Raw genomic sequence first — 17520 nt, forward strand, 5'->3', positions numbered from 1 at the left:
CCCCCCAAAAGCCTTTAGGTCAAATCTATCTGTTGCACTGTAGAAACCTAAGAATGATGATCAAACTCTTGGGTTTAGAATATGGGTCACTTTCCTCACCCTCTAAGAATAGACACAGGGCAGCAAATAGTTACCTTAAAGATCTTTCAGAGCACGTCTATCACCTTGACACTAAAATAATCTGATTTTTGGAATCAGATGTAGGATGCTTTACTGGAGTGAACCAAATTAAATGTGTCATAAGCCAATTTACTGAAGTGATATTTAAGAATCGCCTTGCTTTCATCAACCATAAGCACATGGTTCTCTGTTGGACAGCTTATTATTTAAATTTGAATGAGGCACTGTATCTTAAGCCATTGATTGTTCATTTTCACAATAAGAGGGTTAAACATTGCCAATGAGCCAGAGCATGTAAAGCCAATAACCTAGCCTCATCCCTTGAAATCCAGATTTATTATAAATATTTTCAGGTAGATATTTTGTACTCAGAAAAGTGGCATTTCTAAGCATCCTAATCCTAAATTGAATTACATTTGTGCCGAAGCACATTTACTCAAATACTTATTTGGGATTATTATTAGTGACATTATTAGCAGATGTCATTCACATGCTACGTGGCATTTTAAAGAATTAAAGAATCAGGTTCCTGACCTGTGGGGCTTGCAAACTAAAGGAAAAAAATGGGGAAAGAGAGAAAAGGGGAGGCAAATGTAGAAGAGGAAGATGATGCATAAATGTTCAGAAAATGAGGGTTTTGGGAGGAAGCTGGACTTACCGTATTTTTTGCTCTATAAGACTCACTTTTTCCCTCCTAAAAAGTAAGGGGAAATGTGTGTGCATCTTATGGAGCGAATGCAGGCTGCGCAGCTATCCCAGAAGCCAGGAGAGCAAGAGGAATTGCTGCTTTCACTGTGCAGCGATCCCTCTTGCTGTTCTGGTTTTGAGATTCAGAATATTTTTTTTCTTGTTTTCCTCCTCCAAAAACTAGGCGCGTCTTGTGGTCTGGTGCGTCTTATAGAGCGAAAAATACGGTATTTGAGGGATGGGCTGATCAGCTTATTCCATCCCCTTGTGGTCTCACTGACACTCACTCATAGCTTTGCTCCATCCTGTTTCATCCCTTTGCAAGTCATTCCAATCCTTGGTTTGAGGGTGAGCAGAATGGTCATGTATAAGAAATGAACAGAAGCCAGTTTGGGGACTCCCAGAATTCAGGGCCAGCCCACAAGGTTTTGTCACTGTGAGCAAAATGTGCTGAAGCCACCACTCCCTGTTACTCCCTGCCCACAGATCTGCATCCCTGCCTCTGCTGCTGTGCTGCTGCCAGCCCCATCATTGCAACTGTGCCCTCACCTATGGCTGCACCTGTGCTGTCAACATGACACAGCTGTGAGGGCCCAGCAGGTGCAGCAGTGAGGGCAGTGGTGCTGTCCTGGTGGCATGAAAGCCCCAGTGGGGCTGGCAGTAGCACGAAGGCAGGGATGGATCTTCCACCTGAGACAAATGGCCTCATCTTACCTCATGGGTCACCACTGCCTTATCTTACCACATGGGTCACCTCCTTCTATTTGTTAAACATTGTACAGACATACACTGTTTTAGACTGGAAGGCTTCCTTTTGGACTCCAGGACTTGGGGAACCTTTGTCATTATACTGCACTTGAAGTGCGGGATCCAGAAGGTTCCTCCAGATTGTAAGTGCTCTGGATTCACCGAATTTTTGTTTTCTTGGAGAAGGACCAAACTGCTGGTCCCTCGTTTTGAAAACAGAATTAACTGCTCCTGTGGTTCATGTTGCTTTATGTATTTATATATCACTGACAGTTTCAACTTGGGAAGACAAGGAGCATTTTCTCACCTGACGACACTGCTGCCAACATCAAGGTCCTGGGCAGTAACAGCTCCAATAATGGTCCCGACCGGAGTATCTTCATAAACCTCCATAGTGTACAAAGGTTTGCTGAAAATGGGCGGTTCGTCCATGTCCAACACATTGATCTTCACCGTAGCAGTATCCTTAAATGGGCCCACAGAATGGAAGCGATGGTCAAGATGCACATTTGATGCCTCTACTTTAAAAGTGTATGCCTTCTTTGTTTCAAAGTCCAATGGCTACAATAAAGAGGAATGCAAAATACGTCAGATCAAGGACTTAAAAGAAGTAGTCTAAAACCTATTGGTGAGAGAGAAAAGACACATGCATATTTAAAATATTGAACAGAGGACTGTTTTGCTTAGTATATTTATATTGGATATACATTTCAGTCTTGGGGGGGGGGGGTGGAAGGGACCAATGGCAGACAAGAGGGGCTGCAGCTCAGTAGAACAGCATGTATTTTTCATACATAATGTCCTTAATTCTATCATTGAAATCTCACAGAGTTAGCCCATGTGGCCATCCCTGCTTGCTATGCTATGAAATCCCAACTCCCACCACCATTGCTAATGGTCAGGGATGATGGGAGTTGTAGTACACAATTGTTTGTGGTTACCATGTTCGATAGGGACATGGGTGGTGCTGTGGTCTAAACCACTGAGCCTAGGGCTTGTTGATCGAAAGGTCGGCGGTTCGAATCCCTGTGACGGGGTGAGCTCCCGTTGCTCGGTCGCAGCTCCTGCCAACCTAGCAGTTTGAAAGCATGTCAAAGTGCAAGTAGATAAACAGGTACCACTCCAGTGGGAAGGTAAATGCTTCTCCAGAAGCATCTTATTCATGCTGGCCACATGACCCAGAAAAACTGTCTGCGGACAAACTTCGGCTCTCTCGGCCAATAAAGCGAGATGAGCACTGCAACCCCAGAGTCGTTTGTGACTGGACTTAACTGTCAGGGGTCCTTTACCTTTTACCATGTTCAGTACCCATGAAGCAATGGACTTCAACAAGAAAAGGGCTAGGAGACACCTTTGCCATTACATGGCTGAATTACGGGCCATTGGTTTGAATTCAGTTTGTGATAAATTTTTGGTAGCTCAGTAATGCAGCAGGAAAATGTGGCCCTCTTGGTTCTTTTGGACCTCAGTGGCTCCAGTATCACCAGCCACAATGCTCTCCATCACCTCTTCTCTCACGTTTTGCTTCCCCAGTCAGCTTGGTTTCATTTGTCAGAAAAGATTGGTGTGGGTGGCAGGAATGGTCACCTGTTTAAATTTACCGAAAAACTAAGGCAAAAAGAGCAAATTGGATGGTTGTCATTTTGGAAGAGGCCTGCTTCCTTTCTCCAGCCCCCTAGAGAGTAGGTGGAGAGGAGAAGCTTCTGGCAGAAGGGAAGGCATGCTAGGCTGTGCAGACACATATAACATTCACGTGTGCCACCAAAAATGCCAGCCTCTTCATCCTGCAGCATCCCTTTATGTAGCAAAAAATATATATATTGAAGCATTCAGCAGGCGATTCCGGCATTAGAGGGAACAGTGGATCAAAATACCAGCATGGTGGAAGGGGGAGGAATCAGCAGCCGCTTCAGTAATTATTTTTAGAAGTACTGGGATGGGAAGGAAGTTATGACCTGAGAATTCTATACATAAAGCCATGGATCACTGCCCATTTTACACCCTACCCTCCACCTCAATATGCCGTAATGAATGTCTTTATGTCTTATACTGCCTGAGGCTGACAACCATGACAGAATATCTACGTATACTGTGAATCAATCAGTTCCACCATTCAGCATGAGTCCAGGTCATTTACCAACACGAAGGTCTGAAATCTTTTTATTTGCCGAGCACAGTCTTGTCCTCGCTCAGTCATTCCTATCAGAACTATCGTTTCTGTCCCACATCTATCCCGTTATACGTCCAAATATAATAATATGTTGCCTTTTTTTTTTTGAGATCACGCGCACAAGAAGTCTACACGGTTACCCTGCTGATGATAAAAAAGAAACAGAGGCTCTGCTGTCTTTGCAGACATTTAACTGGATTGGGCCCACCCTGATTTCTTGTGATGGTTTACTGTGGATGCTTAGCAAGCAGTGACATCTCGTGGTCAGCTTTAGGAACATCACACAGCAGTGTCGTTTCAAAATGCATGGAACAGAGAGGGGATTAGAAGGAACTGAAATTTACAGTTTTGCAATGTACAAAAATTAATGCATGCTTTTGAAATTTCTGTTGCAATTAGTCACGTTCTGCCAATATCCTACCTGGCATGAATGCAATCTCTGTTTTTTAGCACTGGCAAAGCGTGTTCTCCCTAACAGAGAGCACGTGTTGCGGTTGGGGGAACAGGCCACCCTGCAGTGACTAGGCAAATTTGGTAAGGAACCCAAGCCTTTAAGTGGTTAAATTTGGGTTGCTGGGGAGTTTTGATTGTTGCCAATTTGGAGGAGGGGTCAGAGTCTTTAAATACAGGGGCCAGACGTTGGACGTCCTCTTGGCCATTTTGCACCGGATCACCCGCCCTCCCTCCCTTTTATAGGGTGGTTTTTCTTGATTGCTTGACCTTGCTATGCCTGTCATGGGGTCGTCCGCCTTGGAGCAGGGGCCTGGCAGGAATTTTGCCATTTGGCTGATTGGCTGGTGCCATTTGGTTTTTGCCTACTGCGTAGCAAATCGTCACAACTTGTAAGGTTTGCGGTTAGGCATTGGTTAAATTGGTTCTTGGAGGGGTAAGTGCCTATCCCTCCAAATGATGCGGAAAGGGAATTCCGTTAAAGGAATCCAGGGGCTTGCCATTCTTTTCGTCCTTGTCCCTGGAGTCGGACTTGGGCCGTGCAAGCCCCACAGGAACATGAGGGTGAGAAGTGAGGGACTGTTGCCCAGCTTCATTTTCTCACCCAATACTTGTTTCCCACACTGGCTTCCGTTGGTGTCCAGAAGGCCAGCTCTGTCCTTGAGGGCAAGGACAGATAGTCATAACCAATGCCTAAGCAACCACTCACATTTTTTGTATTTTGAATAAAGTTGTGGCCAAAATTATGCCAAAAACCTTAAACAAAAATTGATGTGTGAAGTGTGAATTTTTTGGGGGGTGGCATTGTGGGACTCAACACGCAACAAAAACGGGTTTATTATGAATTTGCAAGAGATTAATAGTCACTCTAAGAAAGAAACAAAAAAAGCAAGTTTTGGAAAGTGTTGGAATAATGCCTTTCCACAGGGATGCATTAAACCTTTTTGAGACATGTCTGACTGATACTCCTTTTCTCTCAAAATGCTTCAGATTCATTGCCTGAGGAGCTATATCTACTTTCGCCTCAAGTGTTGCTTCAGACCTGAGGAATTTTACAAATCTTAGCAAAATCCCACAAATGTCTCCAAAAGTTTGTTCAAATTTTGCTATAGGACACACACGGTGACGACCTTAGATTCTGGTTATTCTGGGCCCATTGTATGATGACCAGTCTATTTCCTGGTAAGCAGCAATAAATAAAAAGGTAAAAGGTAAAGGACCCCTGGGTGGTTAAGTCCAGTTGAATTTGATTATGGGGTATGGCACTAATCTCCGCTTTTAGGCAGAGGGAGCCAGCATTTGTCCACATGACTAAACCGCTTCTGGTACACAGGATGGGTGCCAGAGCTCATGGAAATGCTGTTTACCTTCCTGTCACAGTAGTATCTATTTAGCAGCAATATGACTGGCTTGAGGTCAGGTGAGCAACAGCACCACACCACATATTGCTGTTGTTTACCAGGAGATAGAGGGGGAGAGGTGAAGGGGTCAGTACTGTGCAAGTGCAACAGGAGTGACATATTGTGTCCAACCACACCTGAACTGTCGAAAGGTTTTTCTACTCCCGGGGAGCCTGCTGTATAGGTGGTGAAAATGGAGGCACCTGAGAGCATATAAGAAATGCTAATTGATCTCTCTGCCCCTTGGGAACCTACTGTGGAAAAAGAGGTGCAGGAGGAGAAAGATTGAGGAACTGCCTCAAACTGATTTCTCCACCCTGTGGGTGTCTGCTGTAGAAAAGGGGATGCAAGAGGAACAAGTGCCTGCAGAGATGGAAGAAAATGTAAAAAACACACATCATGCATGGTGGGTAGAGAAAAAGGTTCTCTCTCTGTCCTGCAGGATGCAGTAGTCATAGCAACAGCTTTGCCCAGGCAGGCTCACGATGTGACCCATGAGAGCAGCAAAATAACCAGAGTGTGATGAGATAAAATCAGGCCAAATCATTATTGATAGCAGAAGGCAGGGTAAGGGTTGGCATGGCATTGGGTCCCAGGACCAGTTCAACATTCCACAAGCCCCATGTGGATGGAATGGATCAAGCCAGGTATGGACTACCTCAAACCTGTTCCATGGGAGTCAGCCAGTGCTGAACCTTGCTGTGGTACAAGCGAGCAAGCAAGGTGTCACTGGGTGCAGATTCTAACAAAGCAGATACCCCAAGCTTGGGGGTGCCCTGGTCAATCCTTCCCTCAGGCCACTTATGGGGGCTCCCCCATACTGTGTTGATCCTGTCTAATGCCATTTCCACCCTCATACAAACACTGGTTTTCTGCTTAATGAAGGAAGGCCATAATTTTACTGAGGGAGAGGTGAAAAAACCCCAAACAAGTGCCTGTCAGGTTGAGAAAGAAGAATTCCTTTCTGGCCATGTCAACCAGTGATCCAAAATTGCTCAGTGAAGGCTCTAACCTGAGGGTGGGTGGGCACTGGGCAGCAGGACCCTTGCCTCTAGGGAAAACAGCCCTATATAGGCTTTGCAAGGGCTCATGAGACAGCTTTTCCCCCAGAAGCCCATCACACAGAGAGGATACTGGACAAAACCTTGCCCAGTATTTTGCTGCAATCTATGGGCCACAGTGTCACCAGGCAAAGGCGTCTCAGACTTACTGGACATGGAAAGAGGCTTAAAAGAGAATTAGATAGATTAGTGGAGGATAAGGGTACAAGTTTCTGGGGGTCACGAGTAGGATAATACTATTGAGCTTGCTTCTATCTGCTTTGACCCTGTGTAAGCAGAAAGCTGGATAAACGGGCCATGGGCCTGTCTCAGCAAAGCTCTTCTGATAATCTTATGCCACTGTATTTATTGCAATTTGGGATGAATTCACAGAGCTCTCCTCAATGAAGGTATTTGAGGAGCTTCAAGGGAAGCAACAGGTGTTTCAACAAGGCTAGGCAGTGGCGTAGCGTGGGGGGTGCAGGGGGGGCCGGCCGCACCGGGCGCAACATCTGGGGTTAGGACAAATCCACGGGTTAGGGGGCGCAAATCCACGGGTTAGGGGGCGCAAATCCACAGGTTAGGGGGCGCAAATTACTTGCCTTGCCCTGGGTGCTGACAACCCACGCTACGCCACTGAGGCTAGGGAAATTTCTTCAGTGTTTATGTGCGGCTCAGTCCCAAAGCTGTTGCCAAATTTTGACAGAAGTAAGATTTTTGAAGTGAATTTTAAGATTCCTGCTTGGGTGAAATGCCTGAGGAAATTTTAGAGAAACAAATCTAATTTTATAAGCTTGATGAACACTATAATCCTAACCATGACTAATCAGAAGTAAGGCCTATTACTCCCCAGGTAGGCAGGGTTAGGATTGCAGCCTAAATTGCTCAGAGGTTTCTGAGAGAGAGAGAAGGAGATTAATCTACATCATTCAGAGGAAGAAGCATGAATGAACAAACCTATATTGCACTAATTGAACTCAATGAACTCAATAATGATGACAATGAAAATCAATCAGATAGTCCTGATTTATTAGACTTCTGCTTCATATTTCAGCCTGAGATTATTACACAGGAGCTCTGCGAAGACATTTCCCATGACCTGTGCATTTTGATTTTTGTGGTACGTAGACTGCACTGAGATGGTCTGTGTTGCATTGGTATCTGTTGATACCCTCCGCAAACACTTGGGAGTTTGGTTGCCACCACATCTTGCCTGACATGAAGGTGACTATGGAGGTTCCTCCTTGGAGAAACATCTGAGGAACTTTGAAGGAAGCCTAGTCAATCACATGGATGGCAGCAGGAGCAAAGCGCGAGAAGCATGCCAAGGAGTTTGTTAAGCACTAACCAGAATTCTGATTCCTTCTTACATGCATCCATTGTGAATATAATCATGGTGCATCTAGTTCTGGATACCAGCTATTGTTATAAATCAGGGCTGGGATACCAGTGTCTCTCCAGATGCTGCTGAACTCCAACTCCCATAATTCTCAGGGCTGATGGGAATTGGAGTCCAACAACCTCTAGCCATCTATGGTTCCCCAGTTCTGCTATAAACAACTAAGTAAAATGGAAACCTGGGATTTTACTCCAGCTTGTCTGTACTAATCTACTTTAGCACAAAATATGCTGATTTTTTTGTGGGGGAGGGTTCTGCTTTCATGCAGACAAGGAGAATACAACATTTTCTTTCAAAATTAAAGCAAAATCAAATTTTGAAGCAGAGAATGCAATACTGGCTGAAATTGATTGAATATGCTGTTGCAATAAACACAGCACAAATACTGAGAAGGAAGTGTTTCTCTTCATTCACAGTCTCCGCACGGTGACAGGAGACACGCAGTGCTGTCTGCTATCTGTGAAGACTTGCACAGCTAAACAGTTTCTATATTTATCCACAGAGCAGGCACTGCATGAATAGGAACAGCCAGGCATTTTCCTATGCTGCATTATCAATGTGCTTTAGACCCCAGTGTAGAGAAACCTGTTCCTATTTGCTCTCTTTGTTTCAGGCCTGCATAATATGTGATGCACCAAAACAAAAACACCTGACCTGTCACATATTGCAAACCCACTATTTGTTGTTTGTTTTTCTTTTGTTGGGGAGGGTATGCAGTCTCCAGAAGGTTATGAAACAAGAGGTTTGTTCACCCCTGTGGGCCAACATGCTTTGTTGCACAACCCATCAAGCAGGCTTTCTGTTTCTTCTATCAGTTAAGGAAACAAAATTTTTAATACATGTATTAATCACATAATACCAGAACTTCGAATTAAACGATAGCAGATGGCACAGTGGGGCTGCACAGCTTACCTGATATCTCTCTGGCTGAATAGCTACTCCAAAGCAGGATGGAGATGGACAAAGGCAGCAGTGAGGTCAGCCTGGTGCAAATACACCGGAGGAACCAATCTGGTGCTCCTGCCAGCTCATTCGCACCTTGCTGACCTTGCCACTGCTCCATTCCAATGTGCAGCAGCAACTTGGCCTGAACCCCACTGCAACTAAAACATTACATTAAAAGGGCTTAATATTATCCCACCACCGCTTGTGAGGTGGCCCAAATAAGACGGTCTGACTCCACCTTCCATAGGTGATCAAACCTGTATGAATCACAGGCAGACTGCAGACTACACCTGCAAATGGGTGTGTGTGTTTGGTTTGAATCCTGCAAATGGACTTCAAAGTCCATTCAAGGGGCTGCCCATGAGACTAACCCAGAAACTCCAGCGGGTGCAGAATGCCGCAGTGAGACTCCTTACGGGGTCCTCACTGTGGGATCACATTCACCCAGTGCTATACCAGCTGCACTGGCTCCCGGTGGAGTACAGGATCAGGTTTAAGGTGCTGGTTTTAACCTTTAAAGCCCTATATGGCCTAGGACCCTCGTACCTACAGGACCGCCTCTCCTGGTATGTCCCACGTAGGACCTTACGGTCTTCAAACAAAAACACCTTGGAGGTCCCAGGCCACAGAGAGGTTAGGCTGGCCTCAACCAGAGCCAGGGCTTTTTCGGCTGTGGCTCCGATCTGGTGGAACGCTCTGTCACAAGAGACTAGGGCCCTGTGGGACTTGACATCTTTCCGCAGGGCCTGCAAGACAGAGCTGTTCCACCAGGCATTTGGCGAAGGCACAGACTGACCCCCTCCTTTGGTAATTCTTCACAGAACTCTAGCCCAATGGTTGCCACCAATTTGATTTGAACTGATTTTATAATGAATTGATTTTAGAATGCTGTATTATTTTACTATTGTTAGCCGCTCTGAGCCCATCTTTGGCTGGGGAGGGCGGGATATAAATAAAATTTTATTATTATTTATTAAAGGAGTCGTTTGAGGATGTGCTATCAGCAGCAGCTTTGCATCCGTTGCTGGCACCCAGGACACGCGCCGGGAGCGGGGTGGGGAGGGTGAACAAAACCTGCCACACCACTCAAGCCCTCAACTCTGACACTGCCAGACAGGCGCAGGGCACAGAGGGTTCAAGGGGCTGCTCTGCACCACCTGCCAAACTGTCCAGGATGGAGCCTGCCCTTGGCAGGCACATCCCCCCAATGCTGGTAGATGGCCATTCAGTGAGGGGGGTCAGGGATGCTTTGGTAGGGCTAGGCCGGGCTCTGGCACCCAGAGACCCCTAGTGGCAAGCAGGGTGGGATGGGGATTCCTGCATGGGGGTGCTTGGTTCATGCCTACTCAAAATCATATGCTTAGGGCTATGCGGGTGGCGCTGTGGGTAAAACCTCAGTGACTAGGACTTGCCAATCGTATGGTCGGCGGTTCGAATCCCCGCGGCGGGGTGAGCTCCCGTCGTTCGGTCCCAGCTCCTGCCCACCTAGCAGTTCGAAAGCACCCTTAAGTGCAAGTAGATAAATAGGTACCGCTTTATAGCGGGAAGGTAAACAGCGTTTCCGTGTGCTGCGCTGGTGCAGGCTCGCCAGAGCAGCTTCGTCACGCTGGCCACATGACCCGGAAGTGTCTTCGGACCGCGCTGGCCCCTGGCCTCTTAAGCGAGATGGGCACGCAATCCCAGAGTCGGTCACGACTGGCTCATACGGGCAGGGGTACCTTTACCTTTACATGCCCCCCTAGCCCTCCCTCCATGCTATGCCCCTGGCTGTCAGCACCAATCAGCTCATGGGCAAAGAGAATGCACATTCAAATGAGCTTGCTCTCAGCAGCACCAAAGATGCAGTGATCCACTTCCCCACCCCTGTTCTAGGAAAACCAAAAGCCAGTTCCCCACACTTGTTCCAGGGAATGATCTGCTCCTTCATTGTTTTTCAGCTGTGGGCTAGCTACCTAAAAGGCCTTGCTGTTGCTTAGGCATGGAAATATTACATATGAGCCCACATTCATACTGGCAAGTTAATGAATTGTGAGTTTCAACCCCCTAAAAGCCCACCTTTTCCACTGACTCAAAGAAATTTCTATCACACATGCATTCCCCTACCTTGAAGTGACTAAGGCATCACTTCCATGCCCACAACTCAGTGTGCAGCCTGGTTGGATTAAGGCAACTACCTATACATAGCTTTTATGCTTCCTTTTGTATATATATATATATATATATATATATATATATATATACACACACACACACACAAATATAGCGAGAGAGAGAGTTGTAGCCTCTCAGACATGCATTTTTTAAATATGAAATGCACTATTTAGGTGTACAACAAGCTAACTTGTGAGCAACTGTACCTAACACAGCCCACCAGTCATATATTGTGGCCTGGCAGGTAGAAGATGTTTCCTCTACTTTGCTGTCCTGGACAAGCAGAAAATGCAAGATCTTCGTCGAACTGATGGTAGGCCTCTTTTGATGGTTGCTGGTGGGCTGTGTTCAGCTCACATGCTTGGGAGGCCTGACGTTAACGTATAAGAGACAGAATTAACTTTCTGAACCGTAAGAATCTATTTATCCACTTAGAGATCATAAAAGCTTATTGATTGCAGTGCTAATAAGGCAGTAGAACTTGCTTGCTTCAGTTCTCTTTGGCTGCTGTTTCAGTGCCAACCGCCATGTGGCACTAGAAGACACAAGATACACAAATGGAAATGCATTTGATCCTTTCTAAGAGATAACAGAGGTTGTACCTGGAACTCAAAGCTCAAAGTCACAGAGTCAGCAGCCACATTATGAGATTTCAGATGTGCTACAAACATACCTCCCGCTTAGCAATATTGGATTAGGACAGCTATTGAAAATAATGAGGGAAAGGGTCTGGCTTGTAATTTCCTCCAGCCAACCCTGTTTTTCACCAGCATATATATTTTTATTCCTTCCTAAAAAAAAACCCCAGTGTATATTGTTGTTGTTGTTGTTGTTGTTTTGCAACAACAGAGTAACTGACAAGTGTTAAACTATTAACTTGAATTAGTAACAAGCCCAGACACTTTTTGGATTGAATGTTGGTTATCCCAGACCATCTCTATTCAGTGATTTGCTTGAGAACAGGGAATAAAACATTGGTCTTCTCAAATCCTAAGTCTCTGAGACTTTGTTTCTTTTACATTTCTAATGAAGCATCCTAATTCAAACCTCTTGCACAAACATGCAGATCTGCATTTAATAGATTTCGCACACTTTTGAATGCTGTGATACGGTTCTTGTCAGTCTACACACATTTTTTGAAAATGAACTTCGAAATACTTAGAAGTTAGCCAGTCCTCAGACTCTCCTCTCAGGGTTCTGTCCCTACCTGCCTGAAGACATCGATTATAGTGCCAGTCCCCAAGCAGTCAGTGGTGGTATCTCTCAATGACTATAGACCAATAGCTCTAACATCTGTTGTTATGAAATGTTTTGAGAGATTGGTGCTAGATCATATTAAGGCTGGTCTTCCATCCACTCTAGACCCGTACCAGTTTGCATACAGAAGAAACAGATCTACTGATGATGCTATTTCCATCGCTGTCCATACTGTACTGAGTCACCTAGAACGACAGGGAACCTACGCAAGGCTGTTGTTTGTGGACTACAGTTCTGCCTTCAATACAATTCTGCCAGACAGGTTATTTCTTAAAATGACCAAATTGGGTATACATCAGAAGATCTGTCTGTGGGTAAGGAATTTCTTGACTGATAGGCCGCAGACAGTGAGAATGGGACCTTACTATTCTTCTACTCTAGTATTAAGCACAGGAGCCCCTCAGGGATGTGTGCTAAGTCCCTTTCTCTATTCCCTGTACACATTTGATTGCACCCCACTGTATAAGTCCAACACAATCATCAAATTTGCGGATGATACAACAGTGGTGGGGCTCATTAGTGAGAACAATGAGACTGCTTATAGGAAAGAAGTACAGGGGTTAATTCAATGGTGTAAAGAAAACAATCTTATGCTTAACACCAAAAAAACCAAAGAACTCATAATTGACTTTAGGAGAAAGAAAAGTGTACTTTTACCATTGTACATAAATGGCGAGGAGGTGGAGAGGGTTGGTAGTTTTAAATACCTGGGCATTTATATCTCTGAGGACCTCTCATGGACTGCAAATATTAATATGGTTGTGAGGAAGGTGCAGGGGAGGTTGTATTTCCTGAGAATGCTCAGGGGACTGAATCTATCTCAGCACCTACTTCTGTCCTATTATCACAGTACCATCGAGAGTGTCTTAACCTATAGTGTATTATCGTGGTATGGGAGCAGCTCCGAAACGGATAAAAAAGCTTTACAGAGAATAATTAAAATTGCCCAGAATGTTATTGGGCTCCAACTACCAACCCTGGATGAGATCTTCACGTCTCGCACTTTGAAGAAGTCACACAATATCCTGAGAGATCCCACCCATCCTGCTCACAACTTCTTTGAACTGTTGCCTTCGGGCAGAAGATATAGGACAATGAAAACACGAACCACACGCCTTCTGAATAGTTTCTATCCAAGAGCTCTGATTGCACTAAATAATGATCTCAGGGCCAGTTGCAAGAAATAGCAAGCAGGGAGTAGGAAGGAATGAGATAGGTTTTAGGTTATGTTATGCCTTTAAATAGGTTATGTTATATTCTGGATTATGTTATGTTTTATAGATTATGTCTGATAGGATGAGAGTGTTGGAGATACGTGTAAATGTGTATGTGAACCCGGTCTTTGGGGGGTTGTTTGATTTTCGTTGTTGTGTATACTGTGTATATACGGACAATGACAATAAATTTATCTAAATCTAAATCTAAATCCTCTTTTTTCTTTCTTTTAAAAGACACTAGTCACCTGCAGCAGTGTCTGTGCATGGTTTCCGCCATATGAGTAGAAAATGTGCTAAGTGGTAGAGAGAGGAAAAAAGAAAACCACATGACAGCCGTGTTTTCTTTTATTCAATCTCCTTGGAAGCCTATTTGGAGCACTCCCTGAGAGTAGGAGCATGTCTTCATATCTTGCTCTGCCTGAGGAGAATTGCAGGTAGAGTTTCAACCCATGTGGCAGGAACTGTGCATGCCAGCAGCTCCAGGTATGTGTGGAAAAAGAAATAAATAGTGTGCTACTTCATAATGGATTCTGACAGGAGTTAGGGTTTTGAAGTGGGCTCATATCTCATCCTCATATTGGTCCAGGAGGTATGGATCAGGCAAATTCACTCTGGAATTCAAAGCTACCAAATTGCTCCCCCATTTCTAGAGCTATTTGTTCCAGCGGGGCACCGACCTTCTGCTGGCTAGGTAAAGCTTGCTTTCAGTTCACACCTCCTTAACTATTCTCTTAAGAAACTCCAGTCATTGCTGTCAGGCAGACAGACTTGGTGTGTGTCACCAAGAAAACAAGAGTTCCAAAGGCCAAGCAATATTCATATCTTAAGTAGCTGCACAGACCGGCAGGTAGTTTTATAGGCCCAGTTTGTTGCCTTTACTTTTCTGGCGTGTTAGCTGTTGAAAAATGGAAATGATTTGTATGGATTGCCTTCTGATGTGTATGGAGCATTTTTTAAAAAACGTTGCAAGAAGGAAGGCATTGCACTGATGAGACTGACATTTCTACAACTATATGAGAAACAGCTTCCAACAAACACCTATGCATTGAGTCCACATATTTGCTGTGGGCCCTGCTTCCTAATTATAAGCTCCCATGGCCAAACTAGGAAAGATGCTACACTTTAAATTCTTTGAATGCAATGCTTCAGCAGCCAGCAATTCTTAGGGAACACTTTAATGTTTACTCCTTTATTGTAAATGGAGCCTCACACTTGCACACTTAGATGTTAGTCCCACTGTATTCAATGGAGCTTATTCCCAGTTAACTGGGTAAAGACTGTGCAGCCTTACACTGCAATCCTAAGCAATTTTACTCAGAATTAAGTCCCACTGAGTTCAACAGGATTTATTCTCTGGTGGATTTATTCTCTGGTGGGTGGAGCTGTGGGATAAACCACAGAGCCTAAGACTTGCCAATCAGAAGGTTGGCAGTTCGAATCCCCATGACGGCGTTACCTCCCGTTGCTCGGTCCCAGCTCCTGTCCACCTAGCAGTTCGAAAGCACATCAAAGTGCAAGTAGATAAATAGGTACCGCTCTGGCGGGAAGGTAAACGGCGTTTCTGTGCACTGCTCTGATTCGCCAGAAGCGGCTTAGTCATGCTGGCCACATGACCCAGAAGCTGAACGCTGGCTCGCTTGGCCAATAAAACAAGATGAATGCTGCAACCCCAGAGTCGGCCATGACTGGACCTAATTGTCAGGGGTCCCTTTACCCTTTACCTTTACCTATGTTCCTGATCTTTCTCACAGTTTCCTATTACAGTGGTACCTCGGTTTAAGAACAGCCCTATTTACGAACGATTTGGTTTACGAACTCCGCAACACCGGAAGTAGTGTCTTGGTTTGCGAATTTTACCTTGGTCTAAGAACGGAATCTGAATGGTGGAAGGGCACCGGCGGTGGGAAGCCTCATTAGGGAAAGCGCGCCTCAGTTTAAGAACAGTTTTGGTTTACGAACGGACCTCCGGAACGGATTAAGTTCATAAACCGAGGTACAACAGTATTATTATTACTCGCTTTTTCCCTTGACAGGGACTTGAGGCAGCTTATAGCTAAAATTTTATTTCATTCTATTTACCAGTGGAAGGTTTGTACATGATCCTTTCCCTTGCACACTTTTTCTTTGTAAAAATCCTGCGAGGTAGGCTAGGCTGAGAGGTTTCAATTGGATCAAGGTGACAGATGTATACATGTGCAGCAAGATCAAACGCAGGAGAAGCTTCTTGATGTAGAAAATGATGTCCCTATTTTCACCTGAGAAACACTGGAGGGTATGTGTTTACATCTTGTCTTCTACAAGTTATTAATGCAATTTCTATTTGTGTGAATGGTGTAGGACTGGTCTCTTGTCCATTTTTGGTCCATACTCTCACTGAAAAGACTGGGCACACAATCATGTGAAGTACTAAAACTTTTATGGCTACTAATTTTGCTTTTGTTTTTAAAACACCATTTCTGTTCCTTCAGAGCTTTACGGCCCACTTGCAAAAGTCAAACGAAATGCCGCAAGCTCTTAGTTACTATAGAGAGTGATTGATTTGAGCTGAAAATGTACTTGCTTTTGAAAACCACAGGAGAGAGCAGCTTCCTGGCTAGAAGATACAATGGACTCTTTGCCCTTCAGCGGGATTACATAGCTACAAGTTTATCCATTGGAAGATTCCAATAGGGCTGGACTGACAGCTTGGTGCCAGGTAAATATAAAAACAGGGCTGAGGACAGGGATGTGGAGGGGGCAGGGGAAGGAATCCAGTTCCATACTTATTTTAATGTGTATGCACATAATTTACAATTCCAAAAAGAATGTGCAACTCAAAACACAGTTATCCCTCAAACCTTACACTTTGCTGAATTTTGTAATGCAGCTATTCAGCCAAATAAAATGCACGTATTAGCATAAAGCCTGCATTCAGATGCATATTTGAGTGAAAATAACATTAGAATACATTATGCTAGGGGAAATTGGTTTTTATAAAGAAAAATAATGTGTATATCAGGAGAACTACCGTATTTTTCGCCCTATAGGACGCACTTTTTCCCCTCCAAAAATGAAGGGGAAATGTGTGTGTGTCCTATGGGGCGAATGCAGGCTTCAGGAAGCTATCCGCAAGTCTTGCAAGCCCGGCGGGAGGTCCCACGGGCTCGCAAGGCTTGTGGGCAGCAGCCTGCAGCCCAAAAGCTCGGGGGATAGCAGGGAGGCGGAGCGCTGCCACCCTGTTATTCCCCGACCTGATCTGGAGGCTGGCGGGGGGGAGAAGCAAGCTTGCTTCTCCCCCCCTGCCAGCCCCACAAGCTCGGGGGACAGCGGGGCAAGCCGCTGCCCCACGGAGGCTAGAGAGGCTGTCCCTGAAGGCAGAAGAGGGAGACGGAGCGCTCCGTCTCCCTCTTCTAGCTTGGGGATGGCTGCGCAAACCTGGGGGGGAAATAAAAATTTTTTCCTCGATTTCCCCCCAAAAAAACTAGGTGCGTCCTATGGGCCGGTGCGTCCTATAGGGCGAAAAATACGGTACACACTAAAATGCTGACAAATTTTCACAAGGACTTAAAAAACAACAACAACCCACAAGCTAATGCAGAATTTTAGAGTCCTGTATATTGGGGAAATGGCAAAGGGAGAATAACAAAAAATGACCGGTTAACAAGAAATCTAAACTGATCTCTCTTGCCTAACACACTTGACAGAATGGTTGACCATGGACACCATGTTGCTGCCCTCTTCTATTGATGGTGTTTGTTTCTCTTTCGGGTTAGGTGCTATGAAGGGAGGCAGTTCGTGACCTAAACATTTGGAAGATTTCAACCTATTTAACTGTGGGAAGTAATTTTGAGGTTAACCATTATCTACCTCCAAGGGGAGAGGGGTTATTGGGTGGTTGTTTGTATTTTGATTATATATTTTGCGGTTTTATATTTTGATTTTGTTCTGTGAACCGCCC

The 17520-nt window shown here is 44.9% G+C and overlaps 1 protein-coding gene and 1 long non-coding RNA gene across 8 annotated transcripts in view; one reads left to right on the forward strand and one right to left on the reverse strand.

Annotated features, from left to right (window-relative positions):
* CDH12 (cadherin 12) overlaps positions 1-17520 on the reverse strand; it is a 661518-nt gene that overhangs the window by 23885 nt on the left and 620113 nt on the right. For all 7 annotated transcript variants that reach the window (XM_083623820.1, XM_083623822.1, XM_083623823.1 and 4 more), the window contains one exon: positions 1862-2115. In XM_083623820.1, the coding sequence (XP_083479946.1) occupies positions 1862-2115 (254 nt within the window). The remainder of the gene's footprint in view (positions 1-1861; positions 2116-17520) is intronic.
* The window catches only part of LOC310767246, a 582601-nt gene continuing 577557 nt past the window's right edge, over positions 12477-17520 (forward strand). The window contains exon 1 of the long non-coding RNA XR_014550793.1: positions 12477-12680. This is a non-coding gene — a long non-coding RNA (uncharacterized lncRNA). The remainder of the gene's footprint in view (positions 12681-17520) is intronic.

This window comes from Podarcis filfolensis, assembly GCF_964270895.1.
Source record: "Podarcis filfolensis genome assembly, chromosome: 7".
In the NCBI taxonomy this organism is placed as follows: Eukaryota; Metazoa; Chordata; class Lepidosauria; order Squamata; family Lacertidae; genus Podarcis; species Podarcis filfolensis.